Source organism: Balaenoptera physalus, assembly GCF_965194825.1.
Source record: "Balaenoptera physalus genome assembly, chromosome: 9".
Taxonomy (NCBI): Eukaryota; Metazoa; Chordata; class Mammalia; order Artiodactyla; family Balaenopteridae; genus Balaenoptera; species Balaenoptera physalus.
Window position 1 is genome coordinate 14,962,727 of NC_138888.1, and position 19,480 is coordinate 14,982,206.

The window sequence follows — 19,480 nt, forward strand, 5'->3', positions numbered from 1 at the left end:
CCCACTCTTGAAATTCTTAGTGATTTTTGAACAAAGGGTCCTACATTTGCCTTTTGTACTGGGATCCGCAAATCATGTAGCGTTCTCTCATTCAACCTTCTCAACAACCCTGCAGGGAAATATAAATATTAGTAATACTAGTGTTAGAACAGCCATAGCTTCTAGTTATAAAACACTTACATGTGTTCTTTCAAGAGCTGTTCTAAGTGCTTTCCAACTAAGATTTCATTACTTAAAACAAGATTATGAAGTGGATATAAGAATAATCCATTTTTAAGGTGAGGAAGCAATCACAGGGAAATGAAATAAATTGTCCAAGAGTATACAGCTGGTCAGTGGCAGAACGATGATCAGACCCCAGACCATAAGACTAAAAGCCCAGAGAAGGTGAGTAACGTGCCTAAGGTCCCACTATTTGTAGCAGAACCTCAAACTGGAACCCACATTCACCTCACTTCAAGGCCCCTGATGGACCTCCCTGTGTCCTGTTCTAAAATTAAATGAAATCACAGATGTGGCAGCTTTTCTTAGATTCCATCCAACCATCCTACTCTGAGGACTTCTTGGCCTTGAGGATGGCTTTTGATCTTTTTTATATATTTATTTTATTTGTTTATTTGTTTGCGCCGGGTCTTAGTTGCGGCAGGCAGGCTCGTTAGTTGTGGCATGCCAACTCAGTTGCGGCACGCATGTGGGATCTTGTTCCTTGACCAGTGATGGAACCCAGGCCCCCTGCACTGGGAGCGCGGAGTCTTAACCACTGCGCCACCAGGGAAGTCCTGATGGCTTTTGATTTTACAGTAACATTGCCACGTATCCAGTCCAGAATCACCTCCATGCTTTCACTTGAAGCAACATTTAAAAAAAAAAAAGTCCTTAATGCAAATGAAAGCTTTCAGACATCTCCTATTAATAGTATAGTTTGTAGTAAACATGCTTTCAACTTGCAGTTTTTCCTTGCAGTAGAATCACTACACACTTGTCAAATTTTTTTTTTTAATTTTATTTATTTTTGGCTGCACTGGGTCTTCGTTGCTGCGTGCGGTCTTTCTCTAGTTGCGGTGAGCAGGGGCTACTCTTTGTTGCCGTGCGCGGGCTTCTCATTGCGGCGGCTTCTCTTGCTGCGGAGCACGGGCTCTAGGCGCGCGGGTTTCAGTAGTTGTAGCACATGGGCTCAGTAGTTGTGGCTCTTGGGCTCTAGAGCGCAGGCTCAGTAGTTGTGGCACACAAGCTTAGTTGCTCCGCGGCATGTGGGATCCTCCCGGACCAGGGGTTGAACCCATGTCCCCTACATTGGCAGGCGAATTCTTAACCACTGAGACACCAGGGAAGTCCCACTTGTCAAATTTTCAATGAAACGACACTGCCCGAGGAAACACAAAAGCTGATTGAAACCTCAAGGCACCTGGAAGAGAAACTGTCTGAAAAAGTCCCTTCTCCATTAACTCCACGTCCAATTGTTGCAGAATTCAGTTTCATAAAGTCTAATTCTGGTCACTGTGGTCAAGCTTGTAACTATTCTTCATGACACCAGAAGATATGAATTTACACAGTCTTTAAAAATCGGTGTTGGTGATGAATGTGTTAATTAAAGAGATGGGAGGAATCCTTTCAAAATATAACTTATATCAAGTCACCACTATGCACACTTTTAATGTCTTACAGTTTTGTCAGTTATACCTCTATAAAGCTGGAAAAAAACAAATACACACAATAAAAGATTTTAAATCAGTGTTAAACAGATTCTTCTCTATGAAAGCAATATAGCTTTGCAGTAAGTGGGAAAAGAAAAAGTACCTGGCCTGACCCCTCCCTGGACGCCTGCAAACTTTCTGGGATGTCAAGACATGAGCCAAGTGATCCTTCAAGGTAGCACCCGATGATGTGTCCCTTGAGAACTGAAAGGAGGACCCTGCGTCTGGATGTACGTCTGAGCTGGACCCTGGAAGGGACTACAGTTTGGGACTAGCTGGCACTATGGTGATAGAATACGCAGGCTGGCAGTGGGAGGAACTCTGGGTATGATGATAGTTTAAGCAAGGCCGTGGGGGTGGGCATAGTTAGTAAAAATGCACAAAGCGCGTTCCAGCCCAGATTACTCACGAAACTGCATGTGTGGGCAATATATTATGATTTGTAATATCTCGGTACAGACGTCTATTTTTTCTTTATAATGACAATAGAGTCAGGAAGCTGCCAGCTGCGTGACCTCGTCCACCTCATATACCTGCTTCTTTATAGAAGAGGGAGGTTCCTTATTAGATACCAGGCTAGTGTATAGGAACCCTTCAGCTGGCCAAGTTTTTAGCCATAGTTGATTAACAATGTTGTGTTAGTTTCAGGTGTACAGCGAAGTGATTCGGTTATATGTGTATATTCTTTTTCAGATTCTTTTCCATTACAGTTTATTATAAGGTATAGTTCCCTGTGCTCTACAGTAGGAACTTGGTGCTTATCTATTTTATATATAGTAATTTAGGCCAAGTTTTTAAATAGCAACAATACGAAGGCTGCAACCAAAGGAAGATAACAGGGCAAGAGTAGGTGGGATACAGCGGAGGAGAGAGAGGGAAGGCAAGGAGGCCTGCAGGAGGAGCCAGGTGAGAGGGGAGACTGGCCGGCTGGGAGTGGTAACGGTGAGGAGGGGGAAGATTCGGAGGTGGAATCCACTGGAGTCTGAGTTTACCAGCCAGGCTGAAAGCATAGTGAGGCCTGAAAAGCAGTGAGGACATAAAACAGAGGAGGGAAAAGGAGAGAGAGTTCAGTTTGGGACAAATTTAATCTGAGGTGATGATAGGAGAAGGCAAACAAATATTTTGTAGTTTGGGAACGGCAAGCCCTGGGCACACCCAGCTTAAACCAGAATTTCTGGCTCATTCTGCTATAATGTTAAATTTTATCCTGAAATATGTTTATAAAGCTGGCACGCTGAGATATACATTCAATAAACATGATATCTGAGACAAGATAAAAAATGCCTCATCAGTAGCTCTGGGAAGCGATGAAGATCTACATCTCTCTGGCACTTGGGCTTTTATTCTGGAGCTTTCTTGTGGTTTTGTAAGTTTATTTCTCCCGTTTCTTCCTTTTGTTTGTTTGCTTGTTTGTCTTGCAAATATACAAGTTTCTCATGGGAAAAATCTGTAATAGGAAACTTTGGGGGTTTTCAATGTATTTAGAAACCTGTCTGGAAAGCACTCCTATAACATTTTATTTGTCTAAAGATTGTTTTCAAAGAATGTTTGATTTAAATATTTTCCTAACCTGAATGAAATGTTGCCAAACGCTGCAAACTACTTTAGTCATCCAACACAAGATTCGTTGGTAAAAGACAGATCACCAAAACCTACTTCTATCCTTTAAGTGACTGCATTTAAAGGACTTTATAACCATTCTCAGCCCTTTCTTAGACTTGTTTCAGTTGCTTTGCTGATTTCTATTTGATCTCTCTAATAATTAGTCCTTCTTTAGCAATGATTATTGTTTTACCAATTCATCCTAAAACAAATCCCCATCCCTTATTTCTTCTAGTAGGACAACACAGCTAGTTGTAAAACAATCTATCACTGTCACTTCCAAAGATCTTCATAAATTTTCATATCATTTATTTTTAAAGTCCGTTTTCTTTTCCCAATACATATAACTGTTTCCAACATATTTTATACCTAAAATAAATGTGATCCATTTTATAACTTTATGATAAGCTAAGCTTAGAAACCACTGAGAGCTCACTTTATAAAAAATAACCAATTCAAGGACCTTTGGTTTCAGCATTAAAGTCAATCACAGACTGCTCTTTTTAATAAAAAAAGTAAAATCCTTATCAAAAACTTAAAGTGCTTTTTAAAATATTTTAGCTGCATAAGTAGAAGGTTCTGAAAAACATCCATGATAAATATATACTTTCGAAACTCACATGATTTTTATCTCACTTTAAATTCAACATATTTTCATTCAATTGCAATCTATATTTCCTCAAGTAATCAAAGAGATTCGTTGTACATAACGCCATCCTCCATGGCCTTACTGAAGCAATTCTTCAGTTGTAAAGTTGCAGGTTTAAAATAGTTCAATATTTTAGGAAAAATTTGGAAGGATTAATCATGCAATCAGTGTTAATATTTTTCTATCCCAAGGGGACAGTGAACTTTCCGCAGACTGTCAGAAGAACTACTTCATCATGTGTCTCTTTACAGGAAAAGTGTCAACCAGTCAGGAGGATTATGGCAAGTCTGGGATGAAGCAAAAGCCCTAAGGGCCTTCTTTGACTGCTCTCTCCTCCACATTCCCTTGCAGCTATGGGTCTTTTAGATAAGTCTTTCCCCTTTGGAGTTAGTTCCCCAGGAAGAGGCAGTGGTCAGGATTCGTAAGGAAGTAGTTTACTGAGGAGTGCTCCTAGGAGAAGGAGGTGAGGAAAACAGCATAGGGCAGGAGAACGAGCTACTCAAGCATGTGGGGCAAGCCTGGAAACTAACTTCCCACTTTGGTTCCAGGGGGCTGGCCCTTTGTACCTGCAACCCCCCTCCCCCTGCCCCATCCCGGTCTCCTGTCAGTCAGCCATTGGCAGGAGCACAAGTCTCCAGCGAAAGGGACAGCCTTTTACAGCCGACACTCACAGCAGCTGTTGGGGGAAGGGGGGATCCCAGCTAAGGAACAGGGTTCCAGAAAGGATAACATCTTCAACTGCACAATTCAGTCTCTGAAATAACTCTTCAGTCTGTTTCTCCTTTCTCCATTCTTGCTATCGATTGATTGCCTTAGACTAGGTTTTAAGCAGTTTTTTAGGGCTTTTTCTGTTATTTTTTTTTTAATCTGGGACTTTATACCAGTCTGCTTCTAATCCATTTTCAAACCAACACAAGAACTATTTTTTAAAAACCCCAATCTGATCAGATGATTCCCCTGTTCTAAAACTTCAAGGAAACCCCACTGCTTATAGGAAAAGAGGGAGAGTCTTAACATCATATGCCTTTTTTTTTATAATTTTCATAGGTGTTTTATTTTTCCTCCTCAAATCAACTCCTCTGAAGTAGGTATTATTATCCTCTTATTACAGATATAAAAACTAAAGTTCAGAGAGGGAATTTGCTCACATGCACATGACATAAATGGCAGTACAGGTATTTCAAGTGAGATCTCTCTGCCTCCAAGTTCTCTACTCTTTATAACTGATGTCATCTAACAGCATTTCTCAAAAGTTGAACCCATCCACTCTGCCTACTGTGTTTCCCCTATGCAACCTAGCTACAATCCAGGCTGCCATATATGGTTGGTCAGGTTGTGCACTGCACAAGGGCACCACATTTTAAGGGACACTGTTCAAAGCAGAGACATTTTTGCTATTTTGAAATTTCTTTGTATTTTTATTACACTTTTGTAAATTTTGAATATGGGCAGTTTGTACATTTAATATGACATTTTTTTCAACTGAAATAAAATGTCTTTTCTAAAAGGTTAGATATGTACCAGCTGCTTTGATCTATGAAGGAGGACTAACTTTGATAAGTGAATAATAACTAAAACAACTTGGGTTTCTAAATAAGAAACTGGTTTTCTGACACACTGATCAGTGTATATCTTTAAGTTTTACAAATACAGTCAATCCTTGCTATTTGTGGATTCAATATTTGCGAATTTACCTACTTACCGAAATTTATTCACAACCCCAAAATCAATACTCCCGGAGCTTTCTCGGTCATTCACTGACGTGCACAGACTGGTGAGAAATTTGAGTCAACCGACATGCATGTTCCCAGCCGAGATCAAACAAAGCGACGCTCTGCCTTCTTGTTTCAGCTCTCAGAGTGTAAACAAGTGTCCTTTTTGTGGTCCATTTAGTTCCACTTTTTTTGTTTGTATGTTTTGCATTTTTTTGCTTTTGTGTGTTTGTGTGATTTTGCTATTTTAAATGGCCCCTAGGCATAGTGATGAAGTGCTGTCTAGTGTTCTTAAGCCAATAAGGCTGTGATGTGCCTCACAGAGAAAACAGTGTGTTAGATAAGCTTCATTTAGGCATGAGTTACAGAGTTACTCATGAGTTACAGAGTTACTCATGGCTGTTGGTCATGAGTTCAGCATTAATGAATCAACAATATATATTAAAGTGTCTCTAAAGAGAAACACACATAAGACAAGGTCATGTATTGATCAGTTAATGAAGACGCTGTGACCAAAGGCTCACAGGAACCTAAGCCTGTATTTCCCCTGGAAGCAGTGGATCAGTATTTGCTAGTTCAGTGTTTAAAGCGACTTTATAGAATATAACTACTGTGAGTAACAAGAATCTACTGTATTCCACTGGAATTAATTGCTGATTAAATTTGACACTCACAATGCAGTTTGTATCATCTGCTGTTTGTTTTTTGTTTAGAATGGTATCTTGGAGTTTCCAATTTAAATCTACGAGTGTTTTCATTATGACAACTGCCATTAAATAATTCATATTTAATAATGCAAAAATTATGGGACGTCCTGGTGGTGCAGTGGTTAAGAATCTGCCTGCCAATGAAGGGGACACGAGTTCGAGCCCTGGTCTGGTAAGATCCCACATGCCTTGGAGCAACTAAGCCCGTGCACCACAACTACTGAGCCTGTGCTCTAGAGCCCGCAAGCCACAACTACTGAGCCCGCGTGCCACAACTACTGAAGCCCACACGCCACAACTACTGAAGCCCGCGTGCCTAGAGCCCATGCTCCACAACAAGAGAAGCCACCACAATGAGAAGCCTGCTCACTGCAACGAAGACCCGACACAGCCAAAAAAAAAAAAAAAAAAAGCAATAATTAAATGGGATAAGTCAAATGTACTTCCTGCCAATTCAGTTACGTGACCATGTAATATGAATTTTTTAATTCTATATTCTTGTTAAAAAATTATCCACCTGAAGTAAAAATAGATTTTCCAAAATACTCTATAGGTAGAAAGTTTTGGAAATTTATCACACATTACAAAATGAAAAAAATCTGTGAATCCTTGTTATTCTTTTTCTGTCTCATAGTATTTTTTAGTCTACCTATATTTTAAACCCTTTAGGGATGAAAAAATGAAGCGAAGAATAAAAATGAGTTCAAAGATTTGCAGCATTTATCATGTATTCTAAAAAGCAGGCCAAATGTTACTTCAAAATAATAACTTTTAAGTGCCTTTGCTCTGTGTTCATTTGGTATGATTTTAAAAACGAGTGTTATCAGCAAAATAATGCAGGAATTGAAATTCATTGTGCATGGAAGCATCAAAGAGATTAGGAAATTCTTTGAATAAAAAAAGAAGCAGTAGTGTTTACAAAAATATTTTTGGTTGTTATGTAGCAATATAATCTTTAAAAGAGAGGTTTACGATGTTGAAAGAATATCACTGCTGTATCACTTCAGTAGATGTATTACTGAAAAATTAGAACTGGTGCATAAGGTTGGCAGATTTTTCCCAGATGAAAGCCAGCCCTCCTTGGTAGGTGGAAGTAGCAGACTGACTACCCAGTGAAACTGTAGGGTCAAGCACTTCCCCTGCTTTAACGAAGTTGGCAATCAGTAGATATACCCTTAATTGAAATCAGACTATAAATGAGATCTAGTTCTTTTCATATATATGGAAAAAAAAAAAGCGCCAGTAGAATATAAACTTGCATAAGAGGTCTTGTCCTTTTTTAAAAAATACCAGAAGTCCTTGAATTTATCTCTGGCCTTGGAGGCCTTCCAACAGTGGTTAAATGGACAGACCCTGGAGCCAATCTGCCTGGGATGAAATTCTGGCTCTGCCACTTCCTAGCCTTGTGATCTTGGGCAAATTTCTCTACCTCCTTGGGCCTATTTCCTCATCTGTACCATAGAGGTAATAACAGTATTTAACCCATGGGGTTGTTGCGAGGATTACAGGAGTTAATGCATGTAAAGTGCCTAATACAGACCCTGGGACAAAGTACAAAGTAAATGTTAGCTATTCGCATTATTATTTTAAAACAGAGTAGAAAATTCCCCCACAAGACACTGCAAAAAAGCACTAGAAAAGCAAAGGGTTTACTATTATTCTAAATTACTCAGAACTTTGGACTATCAGAGGCTTACAAAAAGTTTTTTTTAACTACTCAGTATATAAGAATAAATTCTTAAAGTATTTTCATTACTTTTGGAAAATAAGGATCTTAGGAAGAGGCTGTAGGTAGAAGCAACAGAGGCACCTCATCTCCAAGAACTTAGAAATCAATTGCCCTTGGGACTTCCCTGGTGGCGCAGTGGTTAAGAATCCACCTGCCAATGCAGGGGACACGGGTTCAAGCTCTGGTCCGGGAAGACCCCACGTGCCACGGAGCAACTAAGCCCATGCGCCACAACTACTGAGCCTGTGCTCTAGAGCCCACGAGCCACAACTACTGAGCCCGTGAGCCACAACTACTGAAGCCCATGCACCTAGAGCCCGTGCTCTACAGCAAGAGAAGCCACCGCAATGAGAAGCCCGCGCACCGCAACAAAGAGTAGCCCCCGCTCACCACAACTAGAGAAAGCCCACAAGCAGCAACGAAGACCCAACACAACCAAAAAAAAAAAAAGAAGAAATCAATTGGCCTGGTATGGAAGCAATCAAAGTGTCCACCAACAGATGAATAGATAAAGATGTTATATATATATAAACTTTACATGTGTATATATATATATATATATATGCTTTATATGTATGTGTGTATATATACACACATACATATATGTGTGTATATATATATATATTTACACAAAGGAATACTACTCAGCCATATTAAAAGTGAAATTTTGCCATTTGCAGCAACATGGATGAACTTGGAGGGCATTATGCTAAGTGAAATAAGTCAGAGAAAGACAAATACTGTATGATATCACTTATATGCGGAATCCAAAAAGTACAACAGACTAGTGGATGTAAGAAAAGAGAAACAGACACAGATATAAAGAACAAACCAGTGGTAACCAGTGGGGAGAGGGAAAAGGGCAGGGTCAATATAGGGGTAGGGGAGTAAGAGGTACAAACTACAATGTGTAAAATAAGCTACAAGGATATATTGTACAACATGGGGAATATAGCCAATATTTTATAATAACTATAGGTGGAGTTTAACCTTTAAAAATTGTGAATCACTATATTGTACACCTATAACTTACACAATATTACTGTACATCAACTATGCTTCAATTTAAAAAAAGAAATCAGTTGGCCTCATTTGATTAAACCGAAGCAGAGATATGCAGAACCCTTTATAAAGACACTGTTTCCCCAGCCAAGACAGAACTGTAACTTAAGGGAATATATTAAGATGTAATAAAGAAAATGGTAACCACAGGAGAGGCTATTGTCCAGTGGAAGCTCAGGGGAAAGATACTGAACCTCAACTGTTAATGTCATGCCTGTTTGATAACTTTCTCATCTAAATTAATACATAGGATTTCAAGTTTTTAAAGAGCAACATCCCACCCTCACAGCCTACAAGCCTATGGCCACCAAGTCCACCCCAGGGACCTGGCCTTCCCTCAGGATGGTCATCCACACACAGGACGTGTCGGGTGCTGAAGACAACAGGACCCTCATGTCACAGTTCTGTCTAGACAGGGTCACTCCAAGACAGCGATGAAAACAGGAATGCAGTTCTTCGGGTTCTTTTTGCTCCCACAAGTGGAAGTTCTCGAAGGACCAATGTCACATTCCACCGAAAAATATGATAACTTGCCAAACAAATGTTCCATTAAAAAAAAACAACTTTCAAAAGCAAATGTGGTTTCTAAATTAAGCAAAACCCCAGCTTCTTCTGGATCTTTAAAATGTCTTTTATTATTTTGGAAAATCTTATGGCTTTGGGTGGGGGAGTGTGGGATTTTCCTGACCCCATTTTAGACATGCTTTGGGTTTCTTTTAAAATGATGCCAACTTTCCTTCAAAAAGCAACAAATAATTCTTGTTAATAAAAAGTTTACAAAAGTTGAGAGGGAAGACTGTTCCTCATGTGCTCTGGGTCTTCAGTATCGATTCTAACTTCCTGTTGAGGTCTGTGCAAAAGTATTCAAAAACATTTCGATGATTTTTCTGACTCGGACCAGGCTAGATTTTATTACCAATTCGACTTAGCCAAACTTATACATACATATAAAGTCATCCTCATTTACTCCTCTCAACAACATCATAAAAATAAATTAGTCTAATTTTTGGAAAGAGATTTTAATCTTCTGCTGATTCACAGATTTGACCTCAATTAAAATACCCTCTTTATAAGCTTGCATTATGAGTCACAAATTTCCTTGGTTTATAAAACCTCTAATGAAGAAGAAAGAGAAGGAAGCAAGTTACAGGAAGCTGAGCCTTTGGCTAATCATTTTTTAAAGAAACGAATGCCTCGGCCTTTTCAGGGACAGACGTCTCTTGAGGTGGTTCCAAAATACTGATCTATGAGTGTAAACTGCCTTTAATTCATGTGCTAAATCAGCCGCAATTACTTAATACCTGCTCTCGATACAGAACGGTGATCAGAGTGTACAGTGAGTTCAAAAGAGTAAAAGGTATTTAAGTCTAACCTCGAGGACTTTCTGGTTAACGAGGAATGATAAGATGCAGAAAAGAGAAAAACCATAAGACACAATCACAAAACAATTAGTCACCAAGCAATATTGCAAACATGGTAAGTCATCATGGCTGGAGTTATAAATGTACCTGATGGTAGGTGAAAGACTTCACTAGGGAGGTGAATCTTCCCAGAACTCTGAAAGATAAAATGAGGAAAAGTCAGAATTATCCTCATTCCTTAGCACACCATGCTTCAGAGGCAGCCATTCTATAACATACCTGTGAACAAAACTCTCTGAATCAGTTCTTACACATCTCAGTATTCACACATAGTCACAAACACTCAGACATAAATTCAGCCTGACTTGCCCCGAGGTGAGAACATATATCCAGGGCCCAGGTTTATGTTTTCCAATTATTATATCTCAATCATGTATGTGTCAGGGACAGGTTAGCTGTCCACTAAACATGGTTAGGTGTGACCTTGAATTTCTGGCCTTTGGTACGTGGGCGGAAGTAAAGTACATCACTCTCAGGTTGGGCCTGTAAAAACTTCCCGTGTGATACTGTACGCTCTCTCTTCCCCTGCGATCTGGCTAGATCCTGATTCCAGGATGGCATCCGAAGCCACATATTGAATGTGGTCGAACCTCCATCAGCCTGGGTCCCGGAATGTCTGCGTAGAGCAGACAACCCCCTCACCTCCCCTACACGCATCCTGGCTGATTGGACTTCCCATTTGTTAAGCCACTGAGCTTTGGGTGCTTATCTGTTATAACTGCTGACATAACCTTACCTATATAATGTATCGTATCTGAAAAAAAAGAAAACATTTCATTTTTAAAAGTAAAAAAATAAAACATTTGGATGGCAAGTAAAATCAAAACTCTAAGTGTAAATACGGTTAGAAGAAAACATGGAGGGATACAATTATTTGAGGGGGAAATTTTTTTTTAACTGGGTCAGATCTGTAATACAACTAGCTGTGCCCTCTTGCTCCCTCCCCCCTCCCCGCCCCATGCCCCCAGCAGTGCTGTGGGACCAGAATAGCTTCTGTCTGTGGAGAAGACTAAGACTCTTCATTCACTGAATAAGACTTTGGGGTGTATGATTTCTTACACAGTAACCCCGCTCCTTTTCTTTTTCCTGTGTCGTACCTCATTCCAGTGAGATTTTTCAGGGAAGCAAATATATAAAACAGATCATCTTGGCACTGCTCTGGTTGAACTGGGAGTTGAAAATGCAGCTCCAGCCTTAACAAAACCCCAGAGGCTCTTAGGAGCACAGTTCGAAAGCCACAATTTACATCGATTCAGTCGCAAATATTAGGTACAGTCGCACCAAGCGTCCTTAGTTTCCAGAACTTACAATGGCCTTATCATCTACCATGCATTATCTGCATTTTTGGAAATTATTTAAATTTTCAACCTATGTATACTCTTAAGACGATAAACTCTATTTTCCTCTAAAATATTTCTTTACATTTATCTTTCTTCCATTTTTCTCTATCATCAGCCTAGTTCAGGCCCACATTACATGACTCCTTTGCCTCAGTTTCCCCCCACTCTCCAGCACACTTCCTTTTAAGAGTCTATTCTCTGTCCATGGATAAAGAAGATGTGGTACATATATACAATGGAATACTACTCAGCCGTTAAAAAGAATGAAATAATGCCATTTGCAGCAACACGGATGGACCTAGAGATTATCATACTAAGTGAAATAAGTCAGACAGAGAAAGACAAATACCATGTACTATCAATTCTATATGGATTCTAAAATACGACACAAATCAACATATCTACAAAACAAAAACAAACTCACAGATATAGAGAACAGACTTGTGGTTGCCAAGTGGGGCACAGGTGGAGGGAAGGGTTGGGAGTTTGGGATTAGCAGAGGACTCTCCTTATAGGATGGATAAACAATAAGGCCCCACTGGATATCACAGGGAACTATATTCAATATCCTGTGATAAACCATAATGGAAAAGAATACGAAAAAGAATATATAACTGAGTCACTTTGCTGTCCAGCAGAAATTAACACAACATCGTAAATCAACTACACTTCAGTAAAATTAAAAAAAAAAAAAAAAAAAAAAGGAGTCTATTCTCTGTCCAGCAGCAGAAATGGCCCTTAAGGAATATGAATCTGAGCAGGTCACTCTTGCTGGAAACCTTCCGATGGCTACCCATCACACTTTGAATAAAAATCCAAAGGCCTTTCAATGGCCCCTAAGACCCCCCGTGACTTGGCCTCAGCTCCACCCTCCCGGCTACTATAGCCGCATCTCCCTGTTCTTCCTCAAACGTGGCAAGGATGCTCCCATCCCAGGGCCCCTTACACTCACGTTTCCCTAAACCTGCACCTCTCACTTTCCTGATGACTGGCTGGCAGCTTGCTGATGTATTTCATCCGGGACCAAGATCAGATCTGGCCTGTTCAAAGGCTGTCCCCGACCACTTTGTGGTCTTCTTCTCCTTTATGCCCCTACCCAGAGTATATCATTTCCTGACATTAAATCACGCATGGGCTTGTTTCCCCTCACTTAGACTGTAAGCTCTTTGAGGACAGGATTTTGATTTTATTCATTACTCCATCCCAACACCTAAAACAGTACATAGCACATATCTGTTCCTCAGTAAATAATTCTATAAGGGAATAAATGAATGAATTCCCTCAGAGAGTTTGTAGCACCTAATGATTACTCTTTCCAGCTCAAAACCGTTCAGGCCCCAGCACTACTAAGGCACAGCTCCCTTCTGCAGCCTTATTTCCTGTCTCAGAGTCTCCTGGATGTTGACACTCACGGCAACATGCGTGAATCTCAAAGGCATTATGCTGGATGAAAGAAGCCAAACTAGAAAGGTTTGTATTGTATGATTCCATTTATATGACATTCTCAAAAGGACAAAACTGTAGGACAAAGAACAAGATCTGTGGTTCCAGGAATTATGGGTGGAGGTAGGGGTGTCTATAAAAGAATAGCACGAGGGAGTTTGGGGGGTGGCGGTGATTGATGGAATTGTTCTGTATCCTGATTATGGTGGTGGTCGTGAATCTATGCATGTGCTGAAATTCATAGAATTGTACTCCAAAGGAAAGAAAGTCGAGTTTAGTATAATTTTAAAAATAAAATAAAAAATAAATATGCAAAAAAAAATTTTGGTCCTGTGGACACTAAGATCCAGACAAATTGAGTTTTTGCTCTTCCTACTTCTTGCTCTGACTTTCCTGCCCTCTCCCATCCTCTCCAGTAACCTCTCTTGTAACCTCTCCTGTTTCTATCCCCTCCTTCCTAAGTCTCTCTCTACCAGACTCTCTACATTGAAAGTTTCCTGCCACAAAACTGCCAGATTGATCTTTCTAAAACATGACCTCCTCAGAAACTTCCAATGGCTCCCTTTCACTTATGGCAATGGTTTCCAAGCCTTTCTCCTTTTCTTCAATGAATCTTTGTTCAACTGGAATCTTTTTCAGGAGCCGAGACCAATTTGGAGATTTCCCTGGTTCACCTAGTTGACAAAGGGTGGGGTGCTAGAGTCCCACTGAAGTGCCTCCCCATGGCTCCTTCTTACACACCACCCCAAATCCCCAACGTTCCTCCACGGAACCCCAAGAGCTACTAGAAGCACAGGATGAGAACCAGGGGCCAATAGAACAAAGTCTAACTTTCTAGAGAGATATTTCTGATCTCTGAGAGATCTTGCTATTTGTCCTAAAGAATTTATGGGACCATTAAAGGGCAGGACACTTGGAAGATTTGGGGTTCAAGCCCCAATATAGCCACTTACTAGCTGTGTGAAACTTGTTGAACCTCTTTTCCCTTAGATCAAGTTAAGAATAACCTATCTCACAGTGCTCTCGTGATGACATGACATAGCACGTGAATTCTTTTGTAAAGTCTAAAGTGCTTTGTAAAATGTATGATAGAGTATTATTATTATTATGAGAGGCAGTGTAGGTGTGGGCAAAAACTATGGGTTTGGGCCCTTTTACTTTGTTCAAATGCAGGTCCTGTCACTTGCTACCACTGGTGAGTTTCTTATCCTCTCAGAGTCTTTTATCTTGTGTGTAAAATGAAGCAAATATAGCATCACTTCCGGACATCTCCAGAAGAAGAAGAGGGATATCTCCCTCCATAAGCCCCTTTTTAAGCGCATCACTGGCAAAGGGAGTGGTACCAACATAGGGAAGGATGTTCAAACAGATGGTGCCCACGCCAGGAGAAAAGAAGGGAAAGTGACTTTCGTATTGTCATTCAACAGTCTCAGCTTCAATTTCTACCTTTGGAGTCCTGTTGCTAAGCCAGACTTCTCAATGTAATAAAATATTCCTCCGTTCTATAAAGATTTTCTGTCTACAGTGTGCAATATTTTCAGTGAATTCTTTTAATTGAAAATAAATTGTATTCTTTGGTTCTTCTCACTGACATATTTAATTATATCCTCATGATTTGTCTTATAGAAACCAGCCAGTCTTTCAATGGGTTAAACAGAGATTAATAGAAACAAATGTTTTCTATGGAGAGAAAAATGACATTAATAAGTAGGAAGAAGGAAGTAGAATTTTCCACAAAGGTAAAATGCCAACGTTTGTGCAAGAGTAAATAGGATTATCCTGTCTTGGTGCATGGCAGAAAACACAATTAGATCATAAAATCATAGCGCTAAAAACAAATTTATGGCTTATATACAAAACATTAAGTAACAGAATAATAGAATGCCTAGCTAAAAATCACATAATTAATTAGTAACATAACTGGGACTGGAATTCAGATTCCTTGCCCACATTACCAACTCTGAACAAGAACCCCCCTCAATAAAGGAAGGTAGCTGATGGGTCTCCTGTAAGATCATCATTATTAGGGTTTCAGCAGTTCAAATAACATTCCATTTGGGAACTAATGAGAAACGAAACAAAAATATAGAATTAAGGTATAAGCGTACAGATTAATATAAAATTGTGCTTCGTTTAATTTTAAACAACTTATCAGTAATGCTATCAAAGACCAGGCAAGAATTGGAAGAGTTTATTTGAACAGATTTTGGATTTCACCAAGATAGCAAAACAACTTTTATATCATCCCTTTGGTTGAAAGAATAAGCCAGTTCATTCTTGTTAAATCACTTCCATCTGGTCACAAGAATAATTTCCCTTCAAAATAACTACCCACTGGTTTTCAGCTGGTTGGTGGCCTGAAACATGAGAGGCTTTCTTTTCATTACTGGATTTGCTGATGTTCAGCTCTCTACACCAAAGTTCTTAGAGATTTCCTTTCTCAGTGTGGTGTTCCGCCTACTATAAAATTCCATGAATTCATAAGTGCCCAAACGATACAAAATGTATGATACAGAAAAACAATCCCCATTCCCACCTACTCCCATTCTACGTATTTTAAAACATGTAATTGACCTTTAGCTTTATTTCTTCTGCTGCTGAGATTTCAACATATTAATAACTCACAGTGTGGCTGATCATCCACATAATCTTATGGCTCAAATTTCCATTGACAGTAAGTATAGTTACTCATTTTTAAAAGGAACTTAAGTAAATGGTTACAAATTATGGGAAAGGCATAGTAACTTCAAATAAAAGCCATAACTTGACTTTTGGAGTCCAACAGATCAGAGTTTAAATTTTGTCTCTGCCATTGACTAGTTCAGTGGCCTTGTGCCCCGTGACTTGAAATCACTGAGACTTGGTGCTCCTGTATGAATAATGGAATAAAAATATTTGCCTCTGGGAGTTTTATGAAGATATCATGCCACATTATGAGTAAAGCACTTAATACTGTGCCTGGAATATAGTGCTCCATAAATGCTATCTATTCTGTTATAAGGTATCTATAAATGTGCTTGCTATTCACTGATTGCCAATAATTATTATAAAAATTAAGAATATATGTAAAAGAAATTTTTTGAATTTTGCTTCTTGCTTTATACTTTAAACAGCTCTTTCTGATTTCTGATTTTTAAGATCTTTAAAATATTTTAAGAGTTCTAAATAGGAGAACATTCCTAATACTTTTTCATCTCTTTTTATTTTAAAACAAAAACTAACACAAACACACACGCACAAAAAGCCTTGTAATGATAAGATTAAGGATGACTCATTCTATGTGCACATGTGAAATCTTCTCCTTCTTTTAAGGACCCCTGGAAGAAATCAAGCTAGACAATAGAGGAATGATATTAAGTGAAGTTTGAGATGGGAAGAAAAAATACAGTATGATGTATCTCTTCTTCACCTCAAAAACAAAATCATAAAAATAAACCAAATCATGGCTTTCACCAACTGTGAAATAGAAAGAAAACTGAAAGAAAAGGAGAAAAATAAGAGCAGGTATTCTTAACTGTTTTTGTGCCATGAACTTCTCCAGGTAAAGCATCTAAATTTTTGATGTAATGATGAAACAATAATTCAAGATAGTTGAACTAACCGTAACATAGTAGGAAAAGACTTGTGATTTTTGCAGTTGACAGAAGTACAGGTACTGCTAATATTGCTGAGGTTTATGCCCCATATTCAATATTAAAGGAAATACTACATTTCAATTAGAGATTAATGAAAATAAAGACGAAATTTTTTCTCACCCAAGCTTACAGACCATCTCAATTCTATCTGCTGAACCCCTTGGACCCCAGTTGCAGAATTTCTGCATTGGAGATATACCAAGCCCAATTTGTATCTTCCTAAATATAAGATAGAATTGGAATATTAGTTCCTTTAAATTTTCTGAATCATGGTAAAAATTAACTTGCTGTGTTACAATTAGCAAAATAAGGAAACAAGTACAGTTTTGCTTCTTTCCTTCAAGCAAAGTTTAAGTGAAATGACAAGCAATTATTTTTATTTTGTTACAAAGTTTTTTCTAGGGTGACTTTTCTACATTGTTAACAAAATTGTTTCTTTTTTCCACTTTTCCTGAATTTTATTTTCAAATTCACCTATTTTGATATACTTCTATGATAAACCACTGTAACATTGGGTCACAAACATTACATGTATACAGAAAATTTCAGCCAAGAAAGGAATGAGGACACAGTTTTGTTGTCATTGACCTTACTGTGTTTTACCAAATCCTTGCTCCAGCATAATGATTTTAAAGTTGAAACCACAAGAATGTGTGCAGTCAACAATTAAAATTATACTCTTGCCAGTTTTTCTTGCTGAAATCGCCATACTTGATAGTACAGAAGAAAAATCCAGCCACTTTACCGTGCTAAGGGATCTCCCCCTTGTGCCTAAACTTTGTATTGAACTCAAGCAGGATTGAAAGTCATCGGCATGACATATATTATGAATTATTTTTTTCTTAGTACAAAAAGTGGGATCTTAGTTCCCCGACCAGGGATCAAACCCGCGCCCCCTACAGTGGCATTGCAGCATCTTAACCACTGGACTGCCAGGAAGTCCCTGAATTTTTTTTTTAAAGTAAGGCAAAAAGTGACTTTCCTTCTCATATAAAGCAATTACTCAATGCTGAGAGTTTGGGGCTAAAAGCCTAATACAAGCATTATTCTAGGAGGACTAGAATAATTGGGTGGCTTCAAATAATTGTCCGTTACTGAAGACTCACAAAGCTTAATGGGTACTAGTTGTCTGAAGATGTTCATATCAGCTTCTTTTATAATAGCAAAGATTTTGAACAATCTACATAGCAAAACAAAATACGATCTAGCTATATGATGAAATGTTTGCAGCCATGAAAAGTCACATTTTTGAAGAATTAACAAATGGGAAACTGAGCACAATATAATACTGAAGGGATAAAGCAATATTCAAAGATGCATACATTTATGGAACACTCCCAATTATATACCATGTATTTCTTTATTCATTTAACAAGCACCAACTGGTCTAACTGATCAGATTTCAAGTAGACCCATTTCATCCTTCAGACTTCAATTTAAATAGCATCACAACAGGGGGTTAAGAAAATTATTTCAAATGCTAGAATTTGTCACCTACCAATCAGTCATTCATTGAACACCTACTCTGTGCTCTACATTGTGTGGGGAGCAAACACACAGAAGTCAGTGGCTGCCCCCAAGAAATGTACAACTTATGGGAATCAACATTTTAGAAGTGTCTTCCCTAAGAACTGGTTTTCCTTTCTCCAAAATTCTGGAAGGTCTGAGAGCGAGGTGAATGTTAAATAAACTGAAAGGGGGAAATGTGACCCACCAAAGAAAAGCAGGAAGGTAGGAGAACCAGGTGAACAGTGGCCCCTGATTGGATGGCTCAGAGTACACTAACTCCACACCCAACAGTATCTGTAGTTTACAAATGAAGGGAAAAGATCAGGGTTCGTGGAATACTCAGGTGGCCGCTAGGGGATGCCAGAATGCTGATATCTTTCAGTGTGACGCCCGTTTCCCTAGGGGAATCTGGGTTTGCGATTGAATGTAGTTCAAGTTGACCAGAAATAACTTCTCCTTTTCCAGTAAAATTGTGAGAATGTGACTTAGGTCACGGAGTTAACAGGAGACCAGGGATTAGCAATCAAGTATTTATGAGTCCCAGATCATTATTAAGTCCCAGGTCATACTGTTATCCAAGGGGAAAAAAAAATCTTCCATCCCTCCAGCCGGAACTAATTATAGCAAACTAGACAAAAATTACAAAAGTAAAATGACAACAACAAAACCAATTAACCAAACTAAAACTTCAGAAGCTGGAAAACCACTTGAGAATTTTTTTTTTAATTTAAATAGTACAAACCTGGTTTTTGTTTGTTTTTTGTCTTAAAAATGTAAAAAATATGTCTAGGCATGGAGAAGGAAATACATCCAAATCTTAACAGGAGTATTGGAGGTGGTGGAATAACATCCTTATTATTTTTCTCATTTTTTCCCTCTGCTTTATTCATTCTCTGTAATGTCAAGATATCGTTTATTGCATACCATAAATGTCAGACACTGCATTAGCACTTTATCAAGGTAGTAAGACACGCATG

General features: G+C 38.8%; 1 protein-coding gene across 1 annotated transcript in view; it reads right to left on the bottom strand.

Moving 5' to 3' along the window:
- Position 1: 1 nt before the first annotated feature.
- The window catches only part of ARMT1 (acidic residue methyltransferase 1), a 36,603-nt gene continuing 17,124 nt past the window's right edge, over positions 2-19,480 (bottom strand). Inside the window, exons 6-8 of the mRNA XM_082474824.1 lie at positions 11,313-11,330; positions 10,664-10,712; positions 2-10,005 (exon numbers count right to left, since the gene is read on the bottom strand). Coding sequence (XP_082330950.1) covers positions 10,687-10,712; positions 11,313-11,330 — 44 coding nt within the window. The 3' untranslated portion in view covers positions 2-10,005; positions 10,664-10,686. The remainder of the gene's footprint in view (positions 10,006-10,663; positions 10,713-11,312; positions 11,331-19,480) is intronic.